The sequence below is a fragment of the Brachionichthys hirsutus genome, chromosome 22 (genome assembly GCF_040956055.1).
Source record: "Brachionichthys hirsutus isolate HB-005 chromosome 22, CSIRO-AGI_Bhir_v1, whole genome shotgun sequence".
Classification (NCBI taxonomy): domain Eukaryota; kingdom Metazoa; phylum Chordata; class Actinopteri; order Lophiiformes; family Brachionichthyidae; genus Brachionichthys; species Brachionichthys hirsutus.
Window position 1 is genome coordinate 8,697,717 of NC_090918.1, and position 27,972 is coordinate 8,725,688.

At 46.1% G+C, this 27,972-nt stretch overlaps 4 protein-coding genes across 4 annotated transcripts; 1 reads left to right on the forward strand and 3 right to left on the reverse strand.

Moving 5' to 3' along the window:
- Positions 1-4,509: 4,509 nt before the first annotated feature.
- Positions 4,510-6,832, reverse strand: pex26 (peroxisomal biogenesis factor 26). Its single transcript, XM_068755382.1, has 5 exons — positions 6,708-6,832; positions 6,466-6,606; positions 5,788-6,113; positions 5,554-5,691; positions 4,510-5,453 (listed from the first exon to the last, which is right to left on the reverse strand). The coding sequence occupies exons 1-5, from the start codon at positions 6,824-6,826 to the stop codon at positions 5,341-5,343; spliced, it is 837 nt and encodes a 278-aa protein (XP_068611483.1). The 5' UTR covers positions 6,827-6,832; the 3' UTR covers positions 4,510-5,340.
- A 324-nt stretch (positions 6,833-7,156) lies between these two features.
- On the forward strand, positions 7,157-8,679 carry llph (LLP homolog, long-term synaptic facilitation factor). The gene is made up of 3 exons (XM_068755330.1): positions 7,157-7,259; positions 7,798-8,026; positions 8,245-8,679. Exons 2-3 carry the CDS (start codon positions 7,810-7,812, stop codon positions 8,415-8,417), a joined length of 390 nt encoding a protein of 129 aa, XP_068611431.1. The 5' UTR covers positions 7,157-7,259; positions 7,798-7,809; the 3' UTR covers positions 8,418-8,679.
- Positions 8,680-8,937: 258 nt separating this feature from the next.
- Positions 8,938-12,994, reverse strand: hcls1 (hematopoietic cell-specific Lyn substrate 1). The gene is made up of 13 exons (XM_068755190.1): positions 12,911-12,994; positions 12,759-12,832; positions 11,884-12,016; positions 11,517-11,571; positions 11,309-11,419; positions 11,126-11,236; positions 10,918-10,973; positions 10,674-10,743; positions 10,436-10,584; positions 10,231-10,359; positions 9,736-9,898; positions 9,594-9,662; positions 8,938-9,505 (listed from the first exon to the last, which is right to left on the reverse strand). Exons 1-13 carry the CDS (start codon positions 12,992-12,994, stop codon positions 9,369-9,371), a joined length of 1,341 nt encoding a protein of 446 aa, XP_068611291.1. The 3' UTR covers positions 8,938-9,368.
- Positions 12,995-15,394: 2,400 nt separating this feature from the next.
- On the reverse strand, positions 15,395-27,910 carry golgb1 (golgin B1). Its single transcript, XM_068755430.1, has 21 exons — positions 27,865-27,910; positions 26,836-26,914; positions 26,516-26,707; positions 26,331-26,444; positions 26,022-26,189; positions 25,815-25,937; positions 25,508-25,621; positions 24,927-25,388; positions 24,629-24,860; positions 24,464-24,540; positions 24,009-24,066; positions 18,855-23,778; positions 18,364-18,775; positions 18,055-18,288; positions 17,045-17,848; positions 16,756-16,949; positions 16,492-16,648; positions 16,215-16,315; positions 16,043-16,114; positions 15,659-15,740; positions 15,395-15,564 (listed from the first exon to the last, which is right to left on the reverse strand). The coding sequence occupies exons 2-21, from the start codon at positions 26,902-26,904 to the stop codon at positions 15,427-15,429; spliced, it is 8,727 nt and encodes a 2,908-aa protein (XP_068611531.1). The 5' UTR covers positions 26,905-26,914; positions 27,865-27,910; the 3' UTR covers positions 15,395-15,426.
- Positions 27,911-27,972: the final 62 nt, after the last annotated feature.

Genomic DNA, 27,972 nt, shown 5'->3' on the forward strand with positions numbered 1-27,972 from the left:
CCCTCAGCTCGGGTTCAAAACCAAACCAGCCCAAGCTTCAACCACACATTTTCTAGTCTGTGCTCTAATAGCAGTTTCAAACATCTCCTTTCCTCGAAGATTCAGCAGATGTTCTATTTATTACGATCGGACTGCCAAGAATCTCAGGGAGGACAACTTGAACACGTGAAAAGAGGCAAACGTGTCGACCAGACTCCCTTTCTCCCACCAGAGAGAAAATCTTATGAACTCACAAGGGAAAGATAAGGCTTCTTCCTCGACAGGAGCGCCCCAAACTCTGAATTCCAGTGAAATCATCGGCACTGTATTCGCAGATGAACCTGTTAGCACCCAAAGCTACAAAACCGTTGCCACTTTGCCGCTACGGGCTCCACGACATTGCAAGCTGCGGCTACAGATGGCCGACAGCATCCAATCCAGCTTGTGAATGAACATATAAGCAACCAAACACACATCTACCGAGCACGGGTCAACTGAAAGGACACGGCACCTCTCATCCAAGCGGCTTCTTCAGTTCTGAGAGTCCGGTAGAGCGTTTAGATACTTATACTCTTGTTGCAGCAGAACACAGAGAAACAAAGAAGGGACCAAAACCACCAAGGCAATCAGACTCCCCAGGAGTATTAGCATTTCCTTTATGATAAACGCGATTTACGATGACCTGGATGACTGAGAACCAACACAGACGTGTGACAATTGTGTTTCGACAGGTCTTTAAAAGAGGAAGTGCATGCGGCCGTGATCATTCACAACTGAATTTAATTAAATATTACCCCCTTTGATATTTATCGAGTTTTCCACATAGTCCAAGTTCTATTCTCACTCGAAACTTCATCGAAATCATAATTTTTCTTGTGATCGCACATCCTCGTGACCCACAAGATGAACCGCTGTGACATCAGGTGTGATTATACTCAAGATTCTAAATCAAATGACCATTCCTATGAATCCCCCCCACGTTTTAAGTACAATGGATTGTGGCATAAATTATATGAAAGCAGCCATTTTGAAATTAGAGGCGAGTGTTGGAAGATCACAATTCAAATTGCATCACACTCAAACCTTCCAAATTGGCCTCTGTTGTGGTTTCATTCTGGATTTAGGTCATTTGAATTGTAATGTCTTTTTATGGAGAAACGTAATACTTTTTCAGATCTGTGTTTCATTATCTGATTTACCATTTATTTCATAGGAGAGGAAAAAATCTAAACCATGCAGCACATGCTTTCCTTCATTTCTTGTTTGCTTAATACCAGCAGACTTCACCATGGTCACCAGACAGGCAAATTATGCCGGCAGGGAGCGAAAAAAATAAATACATTATGACTTCCTAATTTTAATAAAAGGATAGTTATGCGGGCTGGTTGCCTCACGTGAAGCGTCTACAAATTCAATGTTAAATTAGGATTAAAGGACAGAGCTTGTTACGTTCCTGCAATAAGAGTCACAATGTCTACATCAATGCCAGATCAAATTAAAAATAAACAGTTTGCATCCCCCTTGTACTTGCAGTTTTCATGTAGAGGTATAAATGTCAGTTAAACTAATCTACAGACTAGCTAGCAGCTGGTAACAGGTTTACACACACCGATGCATTGACCTTTCCATGCATTTGATCTGGCCCCTCAATGAAAGCAAAGTACAAGATAAGTTAATGCAAGTTTGGATATTGATATTGATATCAGGGCTAATAATAAAGACATCTGCTACAGAGGTTTGCCTCCTTTGCTTTGCCTTTATAAGGCAGAATAGCGTCAGGGCTATTCTTTGAAATCCACTGACATCACTGGTTTTTAACATTAGACAGAGGGCTGGAAGACTTTCACAGCGGCTGGCCGTCACTAGTGAAGAGTCAGACACAGGCCTGTGAAATTCTTGACACAAAAAGCAAGAAAGGGGGGAAATTTAAGAGTGGTTCTCAGATAGCCAAATTCCATTTCTCCTCTCCTAGTAACTGGTAAACACAAATCAACAATGACCAAAAAGCAAAACATGAACCTCAACATTTTCTCCAAAGAAAACCGTTTTAGTGTTGCCACACTGCGAGGGCTGAAGAATATCGCTCTGGCTACTACTGGGACTTTGTTCAAACTGTACAAGCTATCTTCTTTATTTGTACTTTCACTTATTTATTGCGTCACCACTACGAACAAGGGAACGATACGTGAAAACCAACTCCTCCTAAGATGTCTCTGGCTGAGGCCTGACTGCAATCAAGAGCGAAAACAAAAAAAAATCACACAGATAAAGGTCAGACTTGACAACATGCAGCTGAAGTCAACGTCAAACATGAAAAGAAGACAACCAGACATACTGACGGACTTTATTCGACCCATTTCAGAGTGCGCTGCCTCTGATGTAGGACCGAATAGTTCATGAAGTCATTGTCAGGTTGGTGCTGGTCGACTTGACAAATCGTGATGCAATGTGAAACTCTCATCAAATCCTCGCCAAGATAAGAATCCGTTCTGAAAGAAAAAACATTGGAGCTCAATAACATTCTAGTTCAGATGCTGCCGTTTCATCTCGTCAATCAAAATGTGACTTATTTTAAAAAAACAAAATAAAAATGTAATATCATAAATTGGTTTTAAAAAAACAGCTAGCACAGCACTATTATATTTTTCTGCTATACTTTTAATACTTCAGCCCCCACTGTAAAATGTTACATGTAACAATAAACGCTGTTGAGTAGAAATAAAATACAATGCTCGTACATCTCATATGGAACATTTCCAGTGTCTAAAAAGGGATTTCAGTCACTTTAATATCCCGACAGGAATTAAAAAAAGTAAGCCATCTCCCATGCAGATGACTTGAGTTCACATCCCTTATTTAATAATTCAATAAGGATTTGCATTTAGTGTCTGATTCAAAGCTGCGCCTGTGCTGCATGGCGGCGAGGTGACTAAACATGAGGCCTGCTGCCTGTGGGACTGTGCAGACATGTTCCATTCTGTCAGAGCTCTGCAAGCACATAGGCCCCATTTCACACAGTCCCCTGATTCTTGGCGAAGCCAGTGAGAACTTTAGAGGCACTGCTGACAGTCTATATCGAGCATTTAAGCACGAGGCTGGCTGCAGGTAATTAGAAAAATCAGAAGCAGATCAAAACTAATTTGTTTTTACGGAAGCCTAGATGCGATCAGTCACGTATTCACAGGTGACTGATATATCATGCAGCAGTGTCAGAAAAAAGAACACTGACTCCTATGGCGGATGCCCCCCCCCCCCCCCCCCCAACCCCCAAACAGTGAATGTGTGAGCTAAGCATTCTCTCCAAACCAAACTCACCACTGTGTGGCGCGTTTGCAATGTGTGTGGTCCGACATGGAAAACGCCACAACTATTTTAAGTTCCTATTGCCACCTGCTGACTTTTGACTGAAATTACAATCTGAGCGACATTTTTGATGTCAGAAATATAGTCCCAATTAAACCATTCAACATATATATTACAATCAAATAGTACACGTTAGCCAGAAAATTCAGGATGTTGTTTCGTCTCCTCTGTTAAGCATCTTCTGTACATTAACATGTATGCTGTGTCTCTGTGGGAAAAAAAACACATTAAAAGATTTTAGAAATGAAGAACAAAAAGCACTGAGTTAGAGAACGAAAGGCACAAAAGACACACAAAAAAAGAGCATTTCAGTGCAATTAACAGAAATAAAACACAGAATGAAAGCTGCAAAACAATAATAATAAATGTTATTATTGAATCTGAATTACTTAATCTCAAATTTAAAACGAATAGTTCATGGAGGACAGTTTAAACCAGCGGAAATGGAAATTGTTTCTTTTGTAACTTATGAGTTCAGATTTTGCTAATGGATTTCAAAATGTTTGATGGTGAAGAATGCTTTCTATTATTTTATTTACATTAGTTTATATATATATATATATATATTATGGCATGCCGTTCAGGGGCAAAGTCGGAAGAGAATGCTCCTTTGGCGGTCTCAGAGAAGTTAAACGTCTCTGGAAAGGTAACCTTGCAGTCGAGCTTCCGGGTGCCACCGTAGTCGTTTCTAAACCTTTTCAGGTTCAGGCACAACATTTGAGGTAGGGAGAGCAGTTCGACACCCTGATAAAGTAAAAACAAAACGTTTTGAGTATGTTGATCTGCGCTTTCTGGGAAGCAGGAGTTCATGCATCCTTCCCAAAGAATATTCATAAAAGAAATATTTGTTCATTGTACTGTAAACTGTAGGTTTAAACCAATTGTTTATCAGTGCAGGAAATCAACACAAAGATCGTAAAACCGTCTAATGCTAACTAACCTGCTGGTTAATCAGCCTCAAGAAAAGCCCGCGTGTATCGTGGAATTGTAGCAAATGAACATTATGTTCTGTTGGAGTCCGGCGTGCACCCCTCCCTCAGAGGTTTGTTCGCTTTCGCTTTGAAGGTTCCCTTTGGAGTGAATCGAAACTTAACTCCCGTGAACAATGACGCCTTACTTCACTTCACTTTTATTGAGTCTAATTTATTCCCATTACATTTTGACAGTGATCCATATACCAGTCTGGATCAAAAAAATAACCTAGAATCTTTTTCATCTAATTAGAAAGGATGCTTTTTAAAAACATAATATCTTGCGAAATATGCATTCAATTCACTCACCAAAAATCAGCCATAAAAGGGTCAGATATGCGCTATCTGGGTCTGATCCAGGACAAGGTCAGAAAAAATTATTTAATTTAACACTTAAAACCCCATTTATGGGTTCAAACATCAGTTACAAATACTTGTCTCGTGGTTGGTGTATAAAGATACCAAGAACAATTTAGAACCTTCTGATGATCCAGATCACCATGTGGACGGTGTAAATCCAATCATGAGGGGAATGAGCTGCTTGGCGGAGGTCTGCGCTCTCTGAGGTTTTTTTCCAGACAGCTTTGGAAGCAGCAGCCAGTCTGACGGAAATCTCCTTCCGTTTTCTTCACTGCTGGGAATATCCTTATTTGCTTCAATTAGATTTATGAATATTACTGATTTGTAAACAGACTTTAACTAGAATGACATTTGTCTGGAGCGTAGCTTCTGCCAAGGCAGAATAAATATTTCCTGGATCCACACCTTTGACCAGAACCAGACCTTTTTCTCATTTTGAGTGTTACAGCTCGAATCTTTTTATTGAAATCAGATCTTTTAAAGATATTCTGACAAATAGATGACAATGAAAACATAACCTCTTTGGTGGCTCTTTGTGTTGAAAAAACAACAACAATACTTGACAATATTTTGCCTCTCACCCAAGAAGCTTGTTCAGTTCTTGGATGAGAGGTATTAGACTGGTAGGTGTAATTAAGATGCAGATACGAAGATGATTTTCAGTCCTCTACAGTCCTTTGCTGTGAGTGAGAGCCTGATAATACGGTGCAAACATGGTGCTCCACGTCTTTTTGAGCAGCTGAAGAAGTTTGGAAATCCAAATGAAAGACGAAGGAAGTGCTGCAAAGGAAAAAAAAAGGGGGGGGGGGGGGGGATAATTAACTCCCCTGCAACCATTTTAGCTTGAATAAACTTTTATCCAAAGAGCATTTAATCCAACCTGGATCCAATCGTAGAAAAAGCATGTAGAGAAGCGCGGCAGCCAGGAAGACTCTCTGCAGTGAGAATGAGCCAAAGCTGGTCGACAGCTTTCTGTAGAAACTCTTGAGCAGGGCTTCAAGCTTACGAATTACCGCTCCTGTAGAACACAAATGGAATTAGAAAAAGCTTTACTCAGAATTATTTGTATCATTTAGTGCAATGCATGTTAATAGCACCAAACTTAATGTGATACCTTGAGTTGAGATGACTTCTGCAGCGCTCTCAGAGTCTGGACTGATCCCAGGATTTGGATTTTGTTCTTGATTCTCTTGTTCCTTTTCTTCCACAACATCTAATGCCGTCTGCCTCTGGTCTTCTGTGAACGCTCCTCTTCCAACGTCACCAGAAATCAATTCCCGAGCCTCATCCGTGCGTCCGAGAGGAATAAGGATATGCAGCAGGTGCAGCTCCGCCACCGTCCCAAATCCCGTCATTGTGCTGTTGGATGCACAGAGTAGCCAACGTTTGGCAGCTTCCTGCACCAACGCCGGCTCTCCCACTTTAGAGTAAAGAAGTATGCTGCAAAAAAAACATTAAATATTCATTTCATAATAGAATCATTTGGAATCAAAGTGTTTTTATTGTTAATGTTGCATGTACAACAAAATTAGGCCAATTTCTATCATTCTATCAATGAATAAATAGTTAAAAATATAAAAAGGACAAAACATAAACACATAAGAAAGAACGCATTTATTCATCTGCTTATGTACAGTCCTAATATATTCATTTGTTTTAAATACATTTGTGTTTCTGTCAATCAATCAGCCAAACTTCACGTCTAAGAAACTGGAAACATAACTGGGTGATGTCGACGGTGTCCAAGTTAGCAATTAAATTTAATCACACAAAAATAAAAGACCTTACTCACCACATTTGCATTATTTCAGGGGGTATTTTCTCCTGGCGCTCGTACTGCTGCAGGACCCAGGAGAGGACGTCACGCCACTGATTCAACTCAGCCAATGCTTGAATCCCTAAAATGCAGAAACCAGCCTTCATCTCGCCACATCTGCGGAGACACAACACAGAAACACAAAGTGGCCTTACACCATTAAAGGCTGCGGGGAACACTGTGAGAAGCGATGCGAGGGATGCGTTTTAGACTCTCACCTGGACTCCGGCTCCATGTCGGCGAGACTCTCCAGGCCTCTGTCGCATGTATCAAAGGCTGCCTCGAAGTCTCTGTGGAGCATCATCTGCTCTGCGGCAGTGCCCAACATGCCGGACATCTGCGTTAAAGACGTCGGCCGAGGGCTGCAAGCTAAGCCGCGACAGGGAACCGCGTTAGTCGTATAGTTGCTCATGTCTGTGTGTCCCATCGAAACCAAATAAATAAAAAAATAAACTATTTACACACGTACGAGGTACTTCCTGGCTTCCACGCGCGTAGATTGTATCAGAAAAACAAGATAAATCTCAGTCGGGGGGTTCGTTTGTCGCTCTCTTGTTCGTTAAGATCTTATTTACATTCGAACTTCCGGGTTATGAAGTGATTCACCAATCAGATGGTACCGTCTTCAATTTGATGAAATTAGCCAATCACGCTGTGGCTTCTTCGATTATACGTCATTTCCCCTGTTTGGAAACGCGTGCACGGAACGAAGTGCGTCCAAAGCTGTCTACAGACAGATAATATAATCGAAGTACCTAAACTAACTTGCCGTAAGTTACTGCTCACGTTTTTAGTTAGTAGAAATATTACTGCAGTATTAGCATGTTGAGCTAGCTAGCGTTTTTTGAATAATATGCTTTGATGCGAATTGACCCACAGTAGCAGCTAACGCTAGCTGTTTACGTAACTCGGCATGGAGATACATTAGCCACTGAATTACTTATTTCAATCACCGTAATGGTAACTCTGTGTAATAACGCGTGGACAGATTAGAGTGTTTATCGTGTGATTAGTTTCCGTGATTAAAATTCAAATATTGATCATAAGGAGAAGAATATAAGATTTGTGCGTTTTAACGCCAATCAAGAGACAACACTGGACGATGTTAATTGGATTTATACCGGCTAACAAATAATCATGCTACTTTTAAAAAGCATCCTCTCCGTGCCATCTGGTTTGAGAATGGGACGATCAAAAGTGAATTTCCAAAATAAAATGGCTTCCTTCAAATGGACGTAACCAAGTATTTGTCAAGAATGTGAAGGCAAGATAGATTCACTTGTGTATTTCTTATTATTTTTTTCTCAGAGCGTCGTTAAAATGGCAAAAAGCCTTCGGAGCAAATGGAAGAGGAAGATGCGAGCCGAGAAGAGGATTAAAAACGCCCCCAAGGAGCTGGCTCGTCTGAAGCAAGCTCTGGGTCGAGCTAAAATGGGAGACGCCGTCATGGATGTTGTGCAGGAGATTGCCACTGTGGTGAAAGCAGACGAGATCAAGAAGGAGAAAGACGTGGATATGGAGGCGGGAGAGAGTGGAGGTCAGTCAGACATCGATTACAGCATGGTTGATGGGGAACAACGGATGTCAGCCTGAATCTAAAGTACATTTTAAACTGGTTTCTGTTTGATCATTTTGACAGTGACAGATTTGCCAGTTTTAATATCTGCTGTTTGCTGCAAAAAAGTATAAATATGACTATTTTTCTTCAGGGAAACATGTTTATTCATCAATTTTACTTGTATTTTTGTCTTACAGATGTTCCAGATGGGAAGATGGACATGGACTTAAAACGCAACAAGAAATCCTTGTTGGATGACAACGGTCAGTACCCGGTGTGGATGAATCAGAGGCAGGCCAAGAAACTGAAAACCAAACGGATGGCAAAGAAGACTGGCCAGGGCAAGAAGAAAAAGGGCATCGCCTGGTGAGGCAGAGGGAGGAGCTTCAGCTTCGCTTCAAAGACTTTCAAAGCAGAAAAACGGGATCGGTTAAGATCATTTTACTCGATGCCTGGAATTCCTGCTATTGGATGACATTCTGTTTGGTGGATTACGAGATATATTCAGTTTACTGCAGGAAAATGTTCTTAAGCAACAGATTTTTGTTAATAAGCAAAATATGCATACGGCATGCATGATGCAAAATCACATGTGAACTCTTATGAATTAAATATTTTTCACTTCCCATCAATTTTGTTAAAACCTTTGTTGCTTCTTCCTCTTTCGGTTCGTCCCGTCAGGGGTCGCCACAGCAAGAATCGACCTTCTCTAGACGATTGCACGCTTAATTCTTAAGTTTTACGCCGGATGCCGCGACCCTCTGCGTTTATCCGGGCTTGGGACCGGTTCAAGGGAGACGCGACCCTGAGCTACCTCTGAGTGATTTTGATGGCCAAAATAAGTTTGCATTCAAAGAACACAAAGTTTGCCTGTAAAATATTTTATTGCGTTAATCTGACTAGTCACTTGCCATAAAATACAAGATTTGCATTAAAAAGTGCAGAAATCATATGATCAGATCGGGAGAATTTAGCTGCAATTTATAAATACAATGGTAAAAAATAGTTACCTATTCTGTGGAAGTCTTTCTGAGTTTAACAGGACTATGGAAACATATCTGGCAGAGCGTCCATGCAGCTTGATTATCAGTCCCATTGCTGTTTAAAGGAATAAACATTTATTTTCCTTAAATTAGCATCGCTATATAGACCCTTCGACCTTGTTGCAACGTGCCATAAAACTTCAAATTCAGAGGGCAGAAAAAGAAAACGGTGGCAAAACAGCCAATTGTAGCGATGTGATGACATCATCCACACAGATCAGTAACGCGCTGAGGAAGTGCACGTCTGGGCGACTATTTATTACCCCGCTCAGGTTTGCTCACTTCAGAAGCTGAACATAAGCTGCCGGAAAAAGACCAACTCGTCCGTGACACTGTCCCTTCCACCAGCCCTCATCAACCATCTCGATGTCGGTTATGATGTCATCTGGGTTGAAGGAGATCTCATCATCCGCCTCTGTGTGTTGGGAAGAAAAAAGGAACTTACAAATGTTGAGCGATAATTGTCGAATGTCAGGCGATGGAGGACCGAAGGAGCGCCACACCTCCTTCAAAGTCATAAATCGCTACTGCCTTCTGGTCGCAAGTCAGGTCCTCGTAATCGTGGTCTGCGTCTGTAAAAGAGAAGAATTCAACGGAGTATTTCTCAGGCGGCAGGTTTGATACTTGAACTGATGGCAGACGGACCTGCTGGCGCGGGAGGAGACAGTTCAGCAACTTCCTCGTAGTCTCCATCGTCTTCCTCGTTGTCCAAATTCGGTTGGCTTTCGGGTAGATGGGGAGCATCTGGTTCAAGGAAATCCTCACAGCGAGGAGGCAAATCTGGAGGCTCGTCGTACTCTGGGTCCTCCTGAGAACATGGCAGAACGTCTTTCGTTGAGTCCATCCCAAAGACAAAGTGAATGTAATACTTTTCTTTCTGTGCCTTCGACATTCAATGTTGTTTCATGAGCTCAGAGTTTTAGTTTTTACTTTACTTCATCTGTTTTGCTGAACGTAATAAAAATAAAACATGTGAGTAGCACAAACTGGTTCTAGAAAAGTCCTTGGTGCATATTTGGTTGCTAAATATTTAAGGCTAGATATATTTATATATATATACACACACACTAACACATATTTTTTAATGTTTTCCATCCCATAATATCATGGAATTTGTGGACTGACATTTGCTTGTCTAACCTCTGGCTCTGGTATTTCTTCGATGTCTGACATATGCTGGTGGATTTCTGTTGGCTGCGTCTGGCATTCTGGAGTCACATCTGGATCTGGAACAGGAGGAGGGATTTCCTGCTCTCTCCTGTTCTCCTCCTACAGGGAACACAAAATCCTGACTGTACACACTGTTCATTTTGAACTCCCGTCCTCTATTCGCCATGCAGCGCACCTCTTGTCTGTGTTTGGCTAGCTCTCGCTCTCTGTTGTCTCTTGCTCGCCTCCTTGCTTTCTCCTCCTCTGCTCTCTTCCTGTTCTCTTCATCTGCAGCCTTTGCCATGTTCTCAAAACGCGCCGTCAGGTTTCCTGCGCCTTCGCTGGCTGCGTAACACGAACAGTTGGCGCAGATTTCAAAGACGTCGGCATAAATGGCAAAACAGGGTTGATTACGAAGACAAAAATGAACTCACAGGTCTCGAATGGCTGCGTCTTTTCATAAGCAGAGGTCGGCAAATCCATATCTGAGAAGCGCGCTGCACACTGCAAATGAAATATTGTAACAAGAAAAAAAATATTCACCCTATCTTGCTGTCAGTACTGACTTGAACAGGAGTGATTAATTAATTAGAAGCAGGAAATAAAAAGTAGATTCTTTAGCTTTTTTCAGATTAACCCACAATCAAAATAACGATCAGCTGCAGGTCTCAAACTGACCTTATCCATACGGTCTGTCTGAACTCCATAGCGGCCTCCAAAACCTGCTGAATAATCTGAACAGGAATAAATCAGATCAATCTACTGTTCCGCTATAATTGAATGTTTTTTTGATAAGGGTGGCGTAGTGGTTAGCAAGCTGCGATAGACTCCAGCATGGATGGATGTCTTTAGGTCTCGTGTGATACTCGCCTGCGTGTTGCCTCACCTTTTTGTGACTGATGTTTCTCCGTCTCGCCCTTATAATCGTAGCCCAAAGCAACTTTATCCACTTTCTCCTTCTCAACGCCGTACGTGCCCCCAAAGCCCTTTGAGTAATCTGGACGGGGATCAAACCGGAGTTCACATTTTGCGTCATTTATGAAAAGATGTTTTATAAGGATTAAAGTACCCGTCTGTGACTGGTGCTTCTCCGTGTCTCCTTTATAGTCGTAGCCCACAGCAGCTTTGTCCACCTTCTCCTTCTCTACGCCGTACTTCCCACCGAATCCCTTTGAGTAATCTGAAGACATAACGGTCGTAAAGAAGGTGTGGAATTCAAAAACATATTTATGTATAAATATACAAGAACCCCCTTTGAAGCTCGATGACGCCATTACCTTTCTGTGACGCATGCTGCTGCACATCTGCCTTGTAATCAAAGCCCACAGCCGACTGAAGACGAGATTTATGTCACATTTATATTCGTACACTTCTTTTTCTCAATGATCCATCACACAAATTAGCGTCAAAATGATTTTTTTTAAAAACATCCGAGGTCATGCAAGTTAAAAATCCCCAAAACATTGTGGCTATGAATTGATTTTCCACAAATAATATCTGCATTGGGGATCATGACTTGCTCTCAAACACGCTGCATTAAAGGTGAACGTATAAGACCAAGAATGAAGTAATGATTAGTCGATCAGGAGGAATTGAAGATTTAAAGGTACAAGTATCTGAGACACTACTTCTCTAGCTCCTCGCCTTGTCAACACGGTCTCTCTGAACACCGAATTTCCCCCCAAATCCTCTTGAGGCGTCTTTCTGGGACGAGTGCTGCTCAACCCGAGCCACGCAGCTGTGCTCCAAAGCGACTTTGTTTATGAGCTCAGTCACACTGGTGGGAAAACACAGGACTCAGGAGTCAGTTATGTTCCACGAGTAGTAAGACTTGAATTACATAAACGTCATGTGTATATTTTTATTACTTCTTATTTATAATGTCTCATCACTTTCTAATTTCACTATGTATACAGAGTGTGTACAGTCTATATGTAAATATTTTACTATGTGTACTTTATCTAGTTGTCCATTACTTTTTGGAAGGGTTGTAATTATGATGAGTTGTAGATTTATTTTTATAAAATATTAGATATTTTAATACATATTTATATTAAATATACATTTACATTGCATTACTTACCACACTGCTATATTACTATGGTATAAAAGTATACATACACACACAAATTAGACAGATGACAATTTCAACAGATCTTTGTAGACTGAACATTTTTCAAATAACTCCTTATGTCAAGAGTTGTAAAAGTTCCTAACTTCTTAAAAAATAGATTATTACATACATAATAAACCAACTTCAGAGATTTGGCAAAGTGTAACATTACAAAGAGGCACCAAAGCAAGCACTAGTCGTACCTTACGTTCTGTATTAATGTATTGTTCTGTCGTCTCGCCATGTCAAAGTGTCATCATCATATATTACCCATATTAGGAGAAAGCGACAGCTCGCACCTTGCTCTCACTTCCTCTTCCTGCTGCAGCAACCACACACTGACATGCATTTCTCCATCGTGTCAAAGTATCATTCATTTCCAGACTAAGAGGCGTGCGTCTCCTACTTTATGTACTCTTTGCGTCCCGAGCCCTCGACCGTCTTCGCTCCCCACCTCTGCTCCTGCTCCGACACGTCATTCTGAAACACACGGTGGGAAACAGCAGAGGCGTCTTCAAAGACATCCTGATGAAAGACGCACCAGGAAGTACACAGTACCTCAAAGTCCGGATCCGTCTCCCAGTCATCCCCGTCTGCAGAAATGTTCATGTCTACATTGTGGCCCGCAGCTGACTTCCACATCCTGAGACAGCACACGACTCTGATTAACGGCAGAACCGGTCATATCAATGGCAGTACATTCATAGATCCTGCGTTATGAAGACTGAATAAACGTCTGCACAAACAAACAGACCACCATTTTCTGAAGTCCCAAAAAGGAAGTAATTTTCAACAAGAAGCTCCATTTCCCCATTATGAAGCGCAGACACCGATGATCTCTCACTGCTGCAAAAAGACTTTAAAACTTCATTAGCATTGTAGTAATACAGTATTCAGGAGAATTATATACTTTAAAAAAAGTTATTTGTAACATTGAAATTGTATAATTTGAGGAGGGTTTAAAATTACTGCCAGATTACTAGTGAGTTGTTTAGACAAATAATAACCAAAAGTAACAACAGAATTAATGGCTGATTCTATTCAGAATATTTATCAAACAGGGACATATAACCATTTTTCTCTTTACTGCGAAGAGCAAAAACTAATTTAGCTCTTTTCTAATTTCTAAAGTGATACATCTGGCAAAATGTAACTTCCTTATTTACAAAAGAAATATAAATAAACGCACACACACACACACAGAGAGCTGTCCGAGACCTAATCATCTAATTAAATAAATAAAAATGTTACATACCCTAACTTATCAGAACGATATATCCGTATTTGAATGATGTGAAGTTCTTCTATCCGCTTGAGACAGACTGAGGCGCGTGGCCGCGGAGCTGACGCGCGTGAACGCGCCACGAATAGTTAAGGAGACAGACGTCGCCTATTTGCATTAAAGTTTAAAAATAAAATGTGAGGAAACGAGTCTTCCCATTTCTGACGGTTGTCATATGTAAAGCGGTGAGCTATAATTAGTATTTTATATTTCTGGAAAAACAAATAATAATAATAATGACGCGCTGCATTCATGCCCCAGCCATAATGCACGAAATGAAATCTAAAACTGGAGTAAAGGGGAAGACAAGATAAAAGCACTTGAGACCAGAAGTTCTGTTTTGTTTTTCCAGTTGTAGTATAGTTAACACTCGAGGACAGACTAACAACTTAAACAGATGGGTCATATAAATATCAATCTCATAATACTGTTTACAAGTAGTATACATATATATTTACATATTGTGTATATATTATCTGCTTTGTTGGACAGACAGCTGGAAACAATTTCTTGTGTGTCAATTTGTTTGATTAATAAATGAGATTCTGATCCAATTCTGAAGCAGGTTTCTCCTGTCTAAGAACAAATATTAGGTCAGTACAGGATCTAACTCACCAACATTTTTATTAGAGTTCATTTGTCTATACAGCCCTTTTCAACAGTTATTTACATTTAAAGTACAGACCAGTGGATGTAATATGTGTGAAAAATATGAGTAGAGGAAAACAAAGTCAGGAGGCCGGGGGGGGGGGGGGGGGGGGGCAGTTGCTTCAGCAGTTGAACAATAAATAATGCTACATCAGTGTTTTCCATAAAAGGATGGGCATCATCAGGAAACACAGCGGTCTGGAATGAATCCACAGCGTCGTGAGATATTGCACCTGAATGGCAGCTTCATCAGCCATAAAATCAACAGAGTAAAATCTAAAACGGGGAATATTATTGGACACGTCACCCAAACAATGTCCATAACATACCTGCATGTGTACAAACAATGATATCATGTTCTCTGAATGATTTATTCAAGACAAAACAATTAAAGGAAACAGGAATGTGTAAGAAAAGAATTGCACTTTGCAAGAAACGAGAGGAAGAGACCGAACTAGAGCAGCACATCAGGAACCCCGGGTCGTCTGAAATGAAGTCCGTCGTTTTGGGGAACACTTACCGGTACTGTACATCGATGAAACTGCTGCAAGTGACGAAGTTTGAATCTTTTTATTTAAATCTTAAACTGAATTTTATGTATTGATAATAGTAATTGAATGTAGAATAAATTCATTCAATTAAACTTCTCTCTGAACTACAGGACACACCAAGTGTATTTTCCAGGGTGTTTTGGGTGTCAGATATTTGGCCGTCCTCTGCTGGTTGCCGGGTAAATGCCCAGAGAATACAGTGCAAGCTCCCCGACGGGGACCCTTCTACATCAGATGTAGAGGCACATGAAACTCACCACTTGATTGTTAATATACGTGAATTCTCTCTCTCTCTCTAAAAAAAAAAAAAAAAAAAGAACTTTTTTGAAAGAAAACTTAAATCCCGTCACTTGTTGTCTTCTAAAACATCGTAGACCCTCAAAGTTATACAAGAACAACTCAGACTCTTCTACAAATCTACATACGTTTGCTAAAATATTGCATCCCGTAAAGTGCAATGTGTTGTGTGTAGATTTATTACGTGTAACAATATAAAGTATCTTGATGGCTTGGGAGGTGTGTGTGTGTGTGTGTGTGTGTGTGTCACACATTTCCTCCCCCCCCCCCCCCCCCCTTATCTGACAGGTTTGTTTTCAAAGGTAACCTCCCAGACAGAGCAGCAGCAGGACGTGCACCGTGAGCAGATAGAGACTGAACAGCAAAAGGGTACGCTGGCGGGAGCAGAAAAGCGCCCGGAGCGTTCGCATCAAGCCCGGACCGCCTCTCTGGGTCTGCCAAGGAAGGAGCACAAAGAAAACTTCAGCCGACGAGCCTTTGTCACGGAGACGGACGAGGGCGGTGCAGGAACGTTAGCGGAGCACTTACCCGAGCGGCGGATCCTTCCGGTGGCTCGATGAAGACGGCCGTCTCCGATTGATCGTCTTGTTCAGAGTGCCATTTTGCCTGGCTGTGGGTGATAAGAATAAAAACAGATGCTTCCCGTCATAATTCTGGAGCTAAATGTTCTCCGTGTTCACCAATCGCTGTTGTAAATTAATCTTACGGCTGTTTAATTATAACATCTGTGCTGAGAGACTAGATATTATCCAGAATGCAAAGCAACAATCTACAAAATGCTGAAATGGGTCCAGCTCACGTTTTCTGCGGGTTTTCACCTTAAAATCAATGTTTAACAACTTTTTTGCGAACAGCAGATTTACATTTCCTTCATAGTGATGAAAATAAATTCTTGAAAATAGGGTTTCATACCGTTTAAATCGCTCCCGTGTGGCCATTAGTTGCTCCTCTGCAGCGACCCTCTGCTGCGTCTCTTCATCCAGCCTGAAGTTAAAAGAGTTCGACCTCCATTAGCGTTTACCCAATTTATCAAGCCACTATTAAAACAGCTGATTGGTTCATTGAACAGTGTTCGGTGCGATACCGTCTCTGCAGCTCTTTAACCTCGGCCGGGCGGGGACGGCCGCCCTGCAGGCGACTTCGCTCCTGCGGGGCTCCGGGAGGACTGTCCACTTTGGTTGTGCCCTGCGAGAACGTGATTGTTTATTGTGTTTATCGTGAACAACGTCACAATCAATCACATTCAATCTGAGATTTAGAGTAATCCAAAAAGGTTTGGGTTTTTCAGAACTGTCACTATGAATTTAAAGCTGTTGTTTTGCTTTCCTTTCAGAAGTGCAGGCCGCTCCTTCATCCCCTACCTCTCTCTGATAGTGTTCTTCAAGCGTGGGCTCGTGGGCGCGCGCCTCCTCCAGCATGGCAGCGAGCTGCCTGAGCTGTTGGTCCCTGTCCGAGAGCGTGGCGAGGGTCTGGTGCTTCAGCTGCTCTGCTTGCGCCATCCAGTCGATGCGCTCCAAACTAAGGAACGCAAGCCACAAAAAAAAAACACAACAACAATCGCAAAGCGACAAAAAAAAGCCAGTGCGCCGCTTTGCTCGCGTTAAAATGTCGGTTCTGCGCCTCACCGGAGCGTCTCGATTTCCTGTTTGCTCATTTCCGCCGCGTTCTCTAAACGCATGATGTCCTCCAGCATGTCCTTGTTCCTGGTCTTCTCCTCAAAAAGCTCCTGGCTGACTTTAATCAGCTCTCCCGCTCCCAGCCGAGCCAGCTCCGACCTCTGCTTCTTGAGCTCAGACGTCTGACCTTGAAGCTGCTCCAGCTGCGGACAAAGACGAGAAATAAAACGGAGGTCAGATGCAAACCCACGTGCAGCGGTCTGCATCCTGATTATGAGCTTGTGAAGCGGCGACTCGCCAGTCTCTCCCTGTCGTTCTGCAGGGCTTGCAGGGCGTTCTTCAGGCCCCACACTTCTCCAGTCGAGCTAGCGCCGCCTGCCTTCGTCACCTCCTCCAGCTTCAGCCTCAGCTCCTGGGCCTTCTCCACCGCCTGGTCCCGGTTGTCCTGCAGGGACGCCATGGCTTTGGACAACGACTGGTTCTCTGCTCGGAGCCGCAGCGTCTCCTCCGTCTTCTGCAGCAGCTTCTGCTCGACGGCCAGCAGGTCTCGGGCCAGCTCCGCCACCCTTTCCTGGGCGCTCTCAGACTCCGTCCGCATCACGCCCCCCTCCCATCTCAGCCCAGCGAACTCTTTGCTCTTGCTCTCGTGCGCTTGCTTCTCCTTCAGCAGAGTCTCTTCCAAGGCCTCCGCTTGTTCTCTGGCGGCTTGCAGCTGCTCCCTCAGCTCCTCGACCTCCGCACCGGGAGCAGATGCCGCCGGAAGGTCAGCAGCCTGGCTCGGCGTCTCCATCTCCGCTCTGCCCGCTTCCGTTTCGGCCTCCCTGGCTTTGCCGACGCCCTCTAATTGACCTTCCAATTGCCGGCGTTCTCTTTCCAGGACGGAAATGCGCTCTTGCTGAGCTGCCAGGAGCTTTTTATGCTGGGAGTCCTTCATGCTCAGGACTCGATTCAGGTCATCGCGGTAGCCGTGAAGCTGTGCGGACAGCTTGGCCTTTTCAGCATGGAGGTCGTCTCTCTGAACCAGGAGAGAGCGAAGCTCTTCTTTCAGGCTGTTGTTCTCTCCTGCCGCCTCTTGGATCAAGGCATCCTTCTCCAACATTACCTGGGGGGGGGGGGGAATGCAAATTATTATTTGCACGGCCCCTTATTATTATTAGCAGGGGGTGTTACTTAAAACAAAGCCAACAAACACGAGAAGAATTCAGTGTTAGCGCATCTAGCATCTAGCAGCTAGCATCTAGCATCTAGCATCTAGCAGCTAGCATCTAGCATCTAGCAGCTAGCATCTAGCATCTAGCATCGTGCCACCTGCAGGTGCTTCTCCTCCAGCTGTTTGTACATGTTCAGGACTCCGTCTCTGTCGTCCTGCAACGAGCCCATGGCCCTGGTGAACGAGTCCAGTTTGGCTTTCCGGTTGTCGCCCTCTTCCTCCGTCTTGCGCAGCTTCTCCTCCAGCTGCCGGAGGTCCGATCTCCTCTGCTCCAGCTCCTCCTCCGCTCCTTGCGCTCTGCCGTCGGCCTCTCTTCTCGCCTCCTCTGCAGCCTGAGAAAAATAAAACGTGTGGATCGTGAAGATGTTTCATTGATGCTGCAGGTGTAATGTCGATGATTCTAATACCTCAGCAACAGCTTGCTCCTTCTCGCCCAGCATTTCCACTTCTCTCCGTTCCTTCACGTGCAACTCTGTCTGCAGACTCTCCGTCAGGGCTTTGGAAGACCGTAGATCTGCCGCTAGTTGTTCCACATTCAGACACAGCCGCCTCTCCTCTGCCTCCCTCGCCCTCTGCTCAGTCCTGGCCCGATCGGCTTCTCCCTGCAGCCGACCCACGGCCTCCTCCAGAGCCCTGGCTCTCTGTCGGAGACTCTCCGCTTCGTTTTTCAGGGCGCGGGCTTCGTTTTGCGAAGCCTGCAGCTCGGCGGCGGTTTGGTGAAGTTTGCTTTTCTCCTCCTCGAGGGCGGCTTGGCTCTCAGATAATTTCTTTCCCTCCTCTTCAAGTTTCAGCTGCCAATCCTCGTCTGCTTTCTCTAACCTGGAACGAGAAGAAGCTCGAGTTTTGAGCTGAAAGACTTAGTCGATCTGAGGAAACGCAAACAGGTTTTTTTTTTTACCTGTCCACCGAGAGCACAAGTTCGTCTTTGCGTGTAGATTCTCTCTGAAGCTTTTCCACCAACTCCTTGGCCCGCGTTTCGGCCTCCCGGACTTCTGTCTCCTTACCGCGCAGCGCCTCTTTGAAGCGAGACTCCCATTGTTTGGCCTCATCCAAAACTCTGTCCCTGTCGTCCTGCAGCGAGGACATGCAGCGGGAGAAAGCAGCCAACCTCGCCAGAGACTCGTCCAGGCGGGCGTTGGCCTCCCGGGCCCTCGTCTCGGCCCTTCCTGCCACTTCTCTGGCCTCCACAGTTTCTTCCTCTTCCTTTTCCCTTTCATTGTAGGCGTCTTCCAGCCTCAGTTCCATCTCCTTGAGTTCGGCTCCGAGTCGGAATCGCACCGAATCCAGCGTTTGCTCCGCCTCCGCTTTGATCAAGGCCTCTTTCTTCTGGGCGTCCCGCTCGACGGTCGACTTCTCAGCCGACGCCTCGCTCACCTGCTTTCGCGCCTCGTCCAGCTCGGATTTGCGGCGAACCAACTCTTCTTCGTTCCTTCTCAAGTCTTCTGCAGCTTGAGAATTCTCCAGCAGGGACTTCCCCAGCGCCTTGTGGAGCTCGTCGTGGTCCAGCTGCAGCGCCTTGGCGTCTCGGCACAGCTCGCTGATCCTCTCCTGATACTTGATGCAGTCCTTCTGCAGCTGCCGGACCTCCAGCTGCTTCTCCGTTAACAGTTCTTCCAGCTGCCGTGCCCTGCTCTGACTGCCTTCCTTCACCCTCTGCGCAGACCGCAGCTTCTGCTCCAGCTCCCTCCGCTGTCCGGACTCGGCTTCGGCCTCGGCTCTTTCCCTCCGAGCCTGCCTCATGTCCTCCTCCAGCCTGGCGGCGCGTTCTCCCTCGTGCTGGGCGCCGGCTTCCAGCTGCGCTCGCTCCCTCTCAAGCCGCTCCACCTCCCGCTGCAGCTCGGCCGCCTGTTGCTGGTAGTCGGCGATGCTCCCGTTGAGCTGAGCCAGCTGATTCATCAGGCGCTCCTCCAGGTTATCCTTCTCAGTCTCAAGTCTTCGGAGGAGCTCCTTCAGCTGCGCCTCCTTCTCTGAACCCTCCTCCACCGAGCGCTTCTCCCTCTCTTTGCTCTCCTGAAGGAGCTTCTCCAGAGAGGCAGCGTGGCTCTCGTTTGCTCGGCTCTCCTGGAGTTTCTGCTCCAGAGAGCTCAGCCGGCCTTTGAGTTCAGCCTCCGCTTGGTGCCACAGCTCCCTCTCTGCATTAACGTTGGTCTCCGTCAGTCTCATTTTATCCTCCCATAAACTGTGACCGTCTTCTGCCCTTTCTTCCTCTGCGTCGGCAGGTTTTAAACGCGTTTCTGGAGCCCTTTGGCCACCGAGCGTCTCCTCCGAGGCGTTTTCATGCCGGCTCTCGACGTGCTCCGGCCGGGTCGTGGTTACGTCTGCTTGCAGGGCAGCGACGGCGTCTTCGGCGGCAGCCGCAGAGCCAAGCGGGTCAGTGTGAACAATATTTTCCTTACTCGCCGGCGTTTGAGTCGAGCGATCCCTCAACTCTTCAATCTGCTGCCTGAGAGAATCTCTTTCTGTCACTGCAGCATCCAACTCTGACCTCAAAGGGCCCACCTCATCCTGAAGTCTGTCGAGCTCAGCTTTGAGAGCCTCATCTCCTGGTTTTACTCCAGCCTTTTCCTGCATCTCTCTCAGTCGCTCGTTCTCTTCCTCTAAATCCAGTATTTTCTGCTGCTTCGTTTTGGCGAACTTTCTCATCTTGTCCTTCACCGACTCCACCTCCTTGCGCGCCTCCTCCGTCTGCTTCTCGGCTTCTTGCCTGACGGCCTCGTGAGTCCTCGCCCTGGAAGCGAGCTCTTGCCTCTCCTGCCTGGCAGCCTCGAGGACTCGCCTCACCCGCTCCGCCTCGTCGCTCACGTTTTCATAGGACTTCAGCAGAGTCTCGTACTCCTCCTTCATACCTCGAAGCTTCTCCTCCCATTCTCTGCCCGTCCGAGTTGCCTCTCCTTTCGCCAGCTCCGCTTCGCTCTTGTAGGCGTCTTTCTCATTCAGAATTCCCTCCATGGCCAGCTTGAGGCTCTCGCAGGACGACCCCAGACTTTGGTTTTCCAACAACGTCCGGTCAACCTCGTCGATCAGCTTCACGTTTTCTGCCTTTAGCGTCTTTAGCTCGTCCTTAACTGATTCTATTTCCTGCTGCAGTTCTTCCATGATCTTTGCAGTGGAAGTTATTTGTTCTTTTTGGCTTTTGCTTTCTCTCAAGGCTTCTTTGCGCGATATAAGAGCAGCCTGAAGCTTCCGCTGAAGCTGCTGGATTTTTGCCTCGCTTTCTTTCTCATCCTCTTGCTTCAACGGAACCTCGACCTCCAACCTTTGGGTTTTTTCTTGCTCGGCCTTTAGGCTGTCCTGTAAAGAATAGATTAACTGATCTTTCTGAGAGACTGTCTCTTGCATCGATTGGATGAAAGAGCTCTGCTCACTCAGCTGCTGACCCAACTCCATGATTTCAAGGTTCTTATCGTCAAGGAACCGCTTGAAGTCCTCCACTTCAGCCCGGAGATTCGCCATGGAGGATGCATTTTCTTCAGATTGCGCTTTTTCTGCAGCTTCCATCTCCGCTTTCAGGCCTTTAGCGTAAGCCTCTGCTTGGTGATGCTGTTCTCTGAGCTCATTCATTTCTTTGGAGAGCACATCAATCTGCCTCTCTTTTTCCTCTTTTCCCAGTAACTCGGCCTCCTTCAGGGACAAAGTGGCCTGGGTTTCCTGCAGCAGCTTCTCCAACTCAGAGTTATTCATTTGCAGAGATTCCATCTCTGCTCTGAGAGCCTTGAGAGATTCCACTTCAATAGAAAGGCCTTCGGAAGGCTCTGCGGGAAGCTGAACCGCACCGGGGGCTTGTGAATGTGATGAATCCACCTCAGATGTGGTGAAGTCCACCCAGTCTTCTGGGACCGCAGCCCCTGCTGCTTGCTGTTCAGCCTTCTGGTGAGCTTCGCCTTCTCCTTCTTTGCTCAAATGTTCTTCTAATTCTAAAAGCTTAGCCTGAAGGGCTTCACAGTCTCCGCTCTGAGCCTGGAAACGCTCCATCAGATCGCCGTACTCGTCTTTCTGCTGCTTCAGCTGTTCACGGTGGTGCCGATCTTTTTCTTTCGCCTTGCGGATGGTGTCCTTGCGAGACTCTTGGACCTCCTGAACTTTCTTCTGGAGAGTTTCACACTCCGCTTCCAGAGAGCTCAGTTGGGACTGCAGCGAAGCCGTCTCAGCGGAAATGTCAGCTTCTTCACTTCGCTTTTTATTAGCAGCCAACTCGGCGAGAGCTTGATCTTGCTGAATAATTTTCCGCTCGAGAGTCTCCCCTTCCTCTTCTTTGGATCTTAAAGCTTGCGCAAGTTTGCAGAGTTTAGTCTCCATTTCTTCAATCACGTCTCTTCCAGATTGTTCAACCTCTAAAATGTTTGTGAGGGTCCCCCCTGTCGCGGTTTCAGCTTGAGCTTTCCATTTCCCTGCTTCGGCCTCGTAATCGGCGACCTTCTTCAGAAGCTCCTTACGCTGCACAAGCGCCGCCTGCAGCCTCTTCTTCGTGTTTGCGAGTTGAGTCTCCAACATTTCCTTCTGATTTTGCTCGTCGTCCCCACGATCAGTCGAGTCTTCAACGCCGTCCTTCCGCCTCTCATCTCTGACTCGCTCCAATTCCAGGATCTGCTCCTTCAGCCTGTCGACCTCGCCGCCCATCTGTAATTTCTGCTCCTCCGCCCGGAGGAGTTTCGCAGTCACGCCGTCATTGAGCCCCTTCACTTCGTCCTCCTTCTGGCTGAGGCGAAGCTGTAAATCACTGATCTCAGAGTCCTTCCTGGACAACGTTTCGGCGTCGAGCTCCGATGCCTGAGAGCTTTCCAGCATGCTGTACTCCATATCCTGAATCCTCCTCTCAAACTGAGAGGAGACGAGCTCTCTGTCCTCCAGCTGGACGCTCAGCATCCTCGCTAGGCCCTCTTGCTCGGAGACAGCTTGCTGGGCCATCTGGAGATCTGCCAGCAGGACCTGGATCGTCTCCTCCTTGGATTTACTTTCAGTGTTTAAAATCTCCATCTGTTCTTCCAGAAGCTGAAACTCAACGCCGTGTTTCTCCACCAGAAAGCCGCTTTGCTGAGAGAGCACGACCAACTCCTCTCTGGCCGACTGAAGCTCTTCTGCAGCAGCGCTGGCCTGAGACTCCGCCTCCTGCTTGGCCGCAGAAAGGGACCGCACGTCTTCCTCTAGTGTTTTGATTTTGCCCTGCGACTCTGCTGCTGCCTCCCTCAGCTTCTGAAGTTCAGCCGAAAGATCGCCGTACCGCCCCTGAAGCTCCTCAGCTAAGGTCTGAGCGAAGGCCTGGTCAGGCGTCGGAGAACGCCGTGGCGTTAAATGAACCTGCACCGTCTCTCGGACGCCGACGGAAGAGGACGCAGCTTGAACCGCGGAGGATTCCGACTCCATGCTCGTCGCCTCCCACGACTGAAGCTGCATTTGGCTAAAGTCCTGCAGGATAGGTGGCCAGTCTTGGCCTCCATCTTGATTCACAGCTTCCAGGAGGGTCCAGCTGCTGTGCGCCACCTCCGAATCGCTGCTGGTGACCATCTCGTCTGAGGGGGTGCCTTTGCACTCTTCTGGGGATTCAGAGTGCTGCTCAGTAAGCTCGGAATTACGCTCGATGTCAGCAGAAAGAGACATGATGGAGGTTTCCTCGGCGACTAAGGTTGTGTCCTCTTCTTGTGCGTCCTCTATTAAATCGTGCGGGGCTGCAGAACTGTCACGAGTCGGTGGACTCGCATCAGGACCCTGATCTGGACTCTGCTGGTAGTCTTCACTTGATGCAGCCCCACCGGGGCTGTGCTCTGTAGCGAGTCTGAGCTCATTGTCTTTTTCTAATAACTGCTGCTCCAGTTCCTGTAAATACGCTGTGGAAGAGTCGAGAGAGAAGAAAGCTTAAAAAACCAACCGCTGCTATTTAAATCAGAAATGCGTCCCTGTTAATAGAGTCGAGTTACTTCACACAGGAGCTAATAACGAATCAGTCTTTTCCATGTGCAAATATTACTGTTAAAATGTCTTTGACTGTATCTGGATGTATCTAAAGCAGGTCTTCTTTTAACATGGGTGAGGTAATAAACAAATTCTTTTATTGTACCTTTTTGATCTTCTGACGATTCTGATGCAGGTTCGGTCACACGATCGCTTTCTGACAACTTAAATGGAGAGAAACAAGAATCGAGAACCGTTAGGACTTGGATGACTTTAATCTCAATGTTTACATGGAAAACAAGAGACTGCCGAGCTCCGAATATGACGACGGACCCGTTTGCTGCTCATATCCTCTCTCCAGCTGTAAACACACGACGCTGTTCTTCCCTGCCTCTGTTCATTCCATCCTTCGTCTCCTCTATTGATCGTCTTTGCCAACAGGGTGTTTGGTAAAGAGAAAACAAGTTACGTCTTTGACGTGTTTCTCCTGCAATTCTGCTTTCACTGCGAAACGTGCCCCTCACAGCTGGGGGGCACGTGAGGGGCACAAAATATCATCGGCCAGATAATGCACCCAGATTATACGTCATTAACTGACGAGAATCGCTTCTCAGCACTGACCGTGAGAATCTGCTGCTCCAGCTCTTGGATCTTTGCAGCGGTTTCCTCCTGTTCGGCGTTTTTTCCATCTATTTGTTCTGAAAATAAGACACCCGACTTCAAATATCGACGCAAGCAAAAGGAGTTTAGCCGAACAAACTGATGAAAGCAAATATATTTTCTTACCATGAAGTATTTCAATAGTGTGGGCAAGCTTGGCACAATGTTCCTCGCGCTCGCCGCGTTCGTCTCTCAGCCTCGCCAGTTGCATCTGGACGGCCCGCACGGCGTCCAGGTACAGCGAAAGATCGACGGGAACGGCGAGCTCCTCGGCAGATTGCACGTCCTCTCGAGCCAGGCCTCGGAGATGAGTCCATATTTCAGCCAGGATCTCACCCTTCTTCTGTGCGTCTCCGTGCTCTGGCTCCAGTTTATCCACTTCTGCCTCGTCCCCCTCGGAGGCGTCCCGGTTGGGACGTCCGGCAGCCTCCCTCATGCACGCCAGTTCCCGTCCGAGCCGAGCCACTTCTGCCTTGTCCCCCTCGGAGGCGTCACGGTTGGGACGTCCGGCAGCCTCCCTCATGCACGCCAGTTCCCGTCCGAGCCGAGCCACTTCTGCCTTGTCCCTCTCTGAAGTTTCGTGGCTTGCTTGAACGGCCGCGAGCTCTGAATCTTTCACGAGAGACAATTCTCTCTCCAGTCGGGCAACTTCTACCTTTTCCTTCTCGAGAGCCTCCCGACTCTCGAACTCTGCCTTGCTCGAGGAGTCCAGCTCACTTTCCTGTCTTGCCAATTCCACGTTCTGTCGTTCCACGCAGGTTCGAAGGGCTTCTAGCTCTGCATCAGTCCTGCTGGCGTGTTCAGCCCACCGCTGGCTCTCCTCCTCCCGCTGCCCGACGGCATCGGCGAGTTCTTTCTCCATCTCTCTGAATTGAGCTGTCAAGATCTGAGCAGAAGGAAAGATAAACAATGAAAGATAATCGTCCTCCATCCAGACGAAGCGTGTGCTTGTTTGCCGACTCCGCGTCGCTGCGCAAACCACCTCCGGATCAACGGGCTCCTTACCTGTTTTTGCTGGTCAGCGCTGCTCACTTCCTGCTGCAGCATTTCCAACACTTGGGACCGTGAGTTCAAGGCCTCCTCGAGCTCTTCACAACGCCTCTGTGCCGCATGCAGAGCCTCGGAGAAGCAGAAGTGGAAATGATTGCGCCAAGGCTGAATATTAACTGCAGTTTATTCAATATACTGAAGCAGATTTCAGTTATTTATCAACTATCAAATTCTGATGAATGAATAGATACATCCTTTTTTTTTTTTACTCCTCTACTCTTGCTTTTCTTCTTCCGGTCTTTGCTACTCCTGGATTCGGTACCTGCTGAAACTCGTTGTCATTCTGTGACTGCGTTGCGACCCTCAGCAGCTCCTCTTCATGTTTCTGGATCTGCTCTTGGAAACGAACATCCTTCTCACAGACCACTGCCTGCAGTTTCAGCAACTGGGAGAAAGAATTTTTTAAAAATGCATTCAGGAGTTGATCTATCTGCAATTTCTAATCATCACTCAAAGAGGCAGCCGTCACCTGTTCAGAATGGGCAGATTCCTTTCCTTGAAGGAGGAGTTCTGCGGTCTGGAGTTGCTCCTGAAGTGCTCTGCTGTTGGTTTCCTCCTCACTCAGTTTGTTTTTGAGCTCCTGGAGCTCCTCCTCCACGGTAAGGCCGACGACTGAAAAGGAGCTATCTGGACTCGGCTGGAGACAAACACATGTTTGATCCACATTTTGTTTTTTAAATCGACTGGAACTTTATTTTTATTTTAAGTTTTGTCTAATCATATCATCTAAAAGTACGACTTGCATGACATGGAATGTCTCCGCTTCATTTGAACTTACCGTTGCGCCGCCCTGCCCTTTCAGATCCGTTATCTGTCTGTTGAGTGAAACCATTTTGGCTTTGGCCTGCAGTTTGAGTTTGGTGAAGCGGGCCTCGAACTCCTCTTTCTCATTCTGCAGACATCAAAAGCAGAATTAGTTCTCCTCAAGAAAAGTCTTTGAAGCGAACACGCAGGAGACCGAACCTTGAACTGCACGTCCCTGTTCGCCAGCTCGGCGTCCTTCTCATTGAGCTGGGTGTCTTTCTCTCGGACGAGTTCCTTCAGCTGGACGACCAGCTGTTCCACGTGAGCCAGCCTCTCCACCGCCTCCTCGGGGGCCTCTGACTCCCCTGTGGCCCGGCCCTCAGCGACAGGGAGCTGGGGCGCCAGCATGTCCTGCTTCAACAGTTACAGTGAATTCATTGGTGAGTTAGTCTAACTTAATAACCCGGAAATAAAAAAACTGCTAAGAGAACCCAGGGACTCATTTAAGCTTTATTATCGTTATTTCCGAGGTTCCTCACCTGCGGGTCTCCATCGGTGCCCTCCTCCCCAGAGAGGTCCTGGAGGACTGTGGCCAGACGGCTCAGCATAAAGACGGCACTGAGGAGGAAGAGGAACAAAGCTTTGAGGTCTCGTCTTCAATGCGCCAGTAATGTCTGACATGCAACTCGTTCCTTTGCTGCACCGGCGCGGAACCATTCCAGGCTCTGCTATTGATAGAAGGATGAGAGTCTAACGGCGATATGTGAATACATATCGACATTCCACTTTCGTATGCAGAGGTCGTGGCATAGCAAGTTAAATAGGATAAATGTAAATTACATAAATACGTTTCATCATCTCAAATGGCAAGGCTTCACTTTTACTTTTGTCACGTGTGATAAAGAGAATAGAATTTTGAAGGGGAGCATCTTAAAATAATTAAAAAGTACATTTTCTGTTAATTAAATTGTAAAATGTGTCGACTTTTTTTCTAATACGTTGTTGCATTTTGATTGATTATCTATCCCTGAACGTCTTTAATAACCAGACGGACCTGAACGCAACGTCACACATTAATAATTCTAATTGTTTCATTCTCCGCTTCGCCCGAAGCAACACATTGGTCGACACTCCCAACCCGAATGTTCCGCGCAGGACCGAACTGAGCCGACTTCGACCGAACTGAGCCGACTTTGCCCGAACCCTTCCGGACGCTCCACTGCGGCTGCGTCACTTCTTTATGCGAACAGCGAGGATTATGGCTAGCTAAAGGCGAACACGGACAGCGAGCTTTCCAAGCATCCGAGCAGCGACGTCTTCACAGAAGGAGCAGACAATACTCGAAGGTTAATGAACGATATTCCGCGGAAGACATCCGGTGTTTGCGCGGACTGTCGCCTCCACGAACACTAAGTTAGCTACGGCTACTTGGCTAGTCAACGCAGATTATTGGTAAAAACGCTTCTGTGTGTGTTTTTGTTTTTAATCCCTCCGGGCATGGCAGCTCGAATACGCATCCGAATTTCGTTTTATTTATTTTTTCTGAAAGAAAGGGACCCTTAACTCACCTTTATGAACGCTTCCTTGGTAAATGTATTCGATATATTTCCTCGGATGGACTGTCGGAGCTTCAGCCACGTCACCAAAACATTCCCGGAAGCAAAACTTGCTTTACT

Coding starts and splice junctions, on each gene's coding strand:
- pex26 (XM_068755382.1), bottom strand. CDS start 6,826: ATGTCCGGCATGTTGGGCACTGCCGCAGAGCAGATGATGCTCCACAGA. Junction 6,114..6,465: donor CCTGAAATAATGCAAATGTG/GTGAGTAAGGTC, acceptor TTTTTTTTGCAG/CATACTTCTTTACTCTAAAG. Junction 5,454..5,553: donor TTTTCTACGATTGGATCCAG/GTTGGATTAAAT, acceptor TTTCCTTTGCAG/CACTTCCTTCGTCTTTCATT.
- llph (XM_068755330.1), top strand. CDS start 7,810: ATGGCAAAAAGCCTTCGGAGCAAATGGAAGAGGAAGATGCGAGCCGAG. Junction 8,027..8,244: donor GGAGGCGGGAGAGAGTGGAG/GTCAGTCAGACA, acceptor TTTGTCTTACAG/ATGTTCCAGATGGGAAGATG.
- hcls1 (XM_068755190.1), bottom strand. CDS start 12,994: ATGTGGAAGTCAGCTGCGGGCCACAATGTAGACATGAACATTTCTGCA. Junction 12,017..12,758: donor GGACGCAAAGAGTACATAAA/GTAGGAGACGCA, acceptor TTTTCCCACCAG/TGTGACTGAGCTCATAAACA. Junction 9,663..9,735: donor GTCTCCTCCCGCGCCAGCAG/GTCCGTCTGCCA, acceptor TCTCTTTTACAG/ACGCAGACCACGATTACGAG.
- golgb1 (XM_068755430.1), bottom strand. CDS start 26,904: ATGCTGAGCCGTCTGGCCACAGTCCTCCAGGACCTCTCTGGGGAGGAG. Junction 25,938..26,021: donor AATCTGCCCATTCTGAACAG/GTGACGGCTGCC, acceptor TCTTTCTCCCAG/TTGCTGAAACTGCAGGCAGT. Junction 25,622..25,814: donor ATGACAACGAGTTTCAGCAG/GTACCGAATCCA, acceptor TGCTTCTCCGAG/GCTCTGCATGCGGCACAGAG.